Source organism: Colobus angolensis, unplaced genomic scaffold (genome assembly GCF_000951035.1).
Source record: "Colobus angolensis palliatus isolate OR3802 unplaced genomic scaffold, Cang.pa_1.0 Scaffold453, whole genome shotgun sequence".
NCBI classification, from domain to species: domain Eukaryota; kingdom Metazoa; phylum Chordata; class Mammalia; order Primates; family Cercopithecidae; genus Colobus; species Colobus angolensis.
Window position 1 is genome coordinate 154,042 of NW_012117966.1, and position 2,801 is coordinate 156,842.

Below are 2,801 nucleotides of genomic sequence, written 5' to 3' on the forward strand. Positions count from 1 at the left end.
GCCACTGCACTCCAGCCTGGGCGACAGAAGGAGACTCCGTCTCAAGGAAAAAAAAAAGAAAAAGAATGGCCAAAACTTAAAAAACTGACAGTATCAAGTGTTGACAAGGCTGCAGAGCAACTGGAACTCCCGCATCCTGGTGGGGGGTGTAAAATGGTGCCCTCCCACTGCACCACTGGAGAGCTGCATATTTAACTTTACAAGAAACATCCAACACCTCTCCTGTGACCCAGCAATTCCACTCCTAGGGATCCACCAGAAAGCAAGTCTCCAACCCCTCTCCCCGACTCCCAAGGCCCTAGGTTCCCTCCCAGAACGAGGTACACATACATCTGCGCCCTCTTCCCCAGGCGGCACACCACCCACACTTTTCTGCCCCTTACTTCTGTCCCTCAATGCATCCTGCAGACAGCACCAATCAGGACTTGGAGTGACTGCCACCTTTCCATCAGCACACAGGGTTCCACTGCAGGGCTGTGCCCAGTCCTCAAAGACTGAGATCTAGCTTGTTTCTCATCTCCTGCCCCCATGCCTACTCACCTGATAGTCCTTTTGCAGCAACACGGTGTGAATGAGGCTCTTATCAAGGCACAGGGCCGCGAGCTTCCGACAGGTACACCGGACGTTCAGAATCAGGTCTGTGCTGGGGACGTGACTCAGGATATGAAGGAGAATCTCATCAGAGAACCCCAGGAGGTGGACCCCGTCCGCCATCCCGGCTGCTGCAGGGTGCATGTCATCATCATCAGTGGATATGTCCTGAAAATAAGGGGGACACCAAATTCCCACAGGATCCCCAAGGATGGCTGTCAGCCCAGCCTGCAGCTAGGGAGAGGAGCAAAGATAAGCTCTTATCCATGGGAAAGAAAGTGCTTTTAGTAAAAATCTCAACTGCACAACAAAGAATTCAAAATCCTTCAAAACCCCACTACAGAGCTGTAAGCCAGGGTCTCTCTTCAAAAATGAAAGATTAGAAAAAAGATCATTATGTCTTTATTTATTTTGTGTGAGACGGAAGTTTCACTCTTATTGCCCAGGCTGGAGTGCAATGGCATGATCTCAGCTCAATGCAACCTCCACCTCCCAGGCTTCAGCGATTCTCCTGCCTCAGCTTCCCAAGTAGCTGAGACTACAGGCACATGCCACTTTGTCCAGCTAATGTTTTTGTTTTTTTGAAGAGACAGGGTTTCCCTATGTTGCTCAGGCTGATCTCAAACTCCTGGGCAAGTGATCCTCCTGCCTTGGCCTCCCAAAGGGTGTTCTGTTATAACAGATACAGGGTCTTGCTATGCTGCCCAGGCTGGTCTTGAACTCCTGGGCCTCCCAAAGTGCTGGGATCGCAGGTGTGAGCCACCATGCCCGGCCTCTTTTCTTTTTTTTTTTTTTTGAGACAAGGTCTTGCTTTGTAGCCCAGGGTGGAGTGCAGTGACGCCATCTTGGTTCACTGCAACCTCCGCCTCCCGGGTTGAAGCAATTCAGCCTCCCAAGTGGGATTACAGGCAACTGCCACCACACAGCTAATTTTTGTCTTTTTAGTAGAGACAGGGTTTCACCATGTTGGCCAACCAGGTCACGAACTTCTGACCTCAAGTGATTCGTCCACCTCAGTCTCCCAAAGTGTTGGAATTACAGGTGTGAACCACCATGCCCGGCCTTTTTTTTTTTTTTTGGGGAAAAAGAGTCTCACTCTGTGGCCCAGGCCGGAGTGCAGTGGTGCGATCTTGGTTCACTGCAAACTCCACCCGAAGGTTCAAGAGATTTCTGTGCCTCAGCCTCCTGAGTAGCTGGGATTAAAGGCATGTGCCACCATGCCCAGCTAATTTTTGTGTTTTTAGTAAAGACAGGGTTTCACCATGTTGGTCAGGCTGGTCTTGAACTCCTGGCCTCAAATGATCTGCCCTCCAAAACGCTGGCCTTTCAGGCATGAGCCCTGCACCTGGCCATGCACACTTCCTTTTGCATTGCTGTAGTTAATATCTGGCAAATTACAAGGTGTTCTTCCCTAATGTGGGCCTCAGTCAAAATGCCTGATGCCTTTTTGGTTTATACGATGAAGAGGGAGAAGAGCTGGACCTAATGAGACATGAAGTCCCCAAATCAGGGACAAAGGAAGGCAGAAGGCTTTACCAAGGGGAGCCTCTCAGAGCAGCTGCTCTCTGTAAAGACCACACCGAGGAGAGAGTGCCCGGGATCATCTCGACTGTATCATTTTTCCAGGGAATGTGTCTACACGACCCTCTGGCTCCAGCCTGCTCCTGCTTCCTGTACATATTTGCCTGGATGGAAGCTCTGAGTTTTGCAAAGCCTGGCTGCTGCCATGGCAACCATGAAGGCTGTGGAGGAAGAGCCTGGCTGCACACCCCACACAGGTGTCGGAGGTTTCCTGGGAACTCTGACCGCGACCGTCCTCTCACCCTCTCCAGACAGGCTTCCCATCCAGCTAAGCCCTCGCCAGGCCCTAGATGGGTGTCCTGAAATGTGTCCCACCTGTTCTTCCCTGGGAACAAAGAAGTACCCTCCATCCTCCAAAAGAGAAAGCCACACGGAAACCAAAGGACTTGGCCCGTAAGGACCCATGAGGGTCATGAGGGTCAGAGGTTCGAAACTTACTTCTGCCTTGCCTCCTAATATTTTAATAATTAGCAGGACAAGGCCGGGCGCGGTGACTCACACCTGCAATCCCAGCACTTTGGGAGGCCGAGGTGGGGAAATCACAAGGTCAAGAGATCGAGACCAGCCTGGCCAACATGGTGAAACCCCATCTCTACTAAAAATACAAAAATTACCTGGGCATGGTGGCA

At 51.2% G+C, this 2,801-nt stretch overlaps 1 protein-coding gene across 1 annotated transcript in view; it reads right to left on the reverse strand.

Annotated features, from left to right (window-relative positions):
* FBXL18 (F-box and leucine-rich repeat protein 18) overlaps nucleotides 1-2,801 on the reverse strand; it is a 46,142-nt gene that overhangs the window by 25,958 nt on the left and 17,383 nt on the right. The window contains exon 2 of the mRNA XM_011957980.1: nucleotides 541-759. Within this exon, the coding sequence (XP_011813370.1) occupies nucleotides 541-759 (219 nt within the window). The remainder of the gene's footprint in view (nucleotides 1-540; nucleotides 760-2,801) is intronic.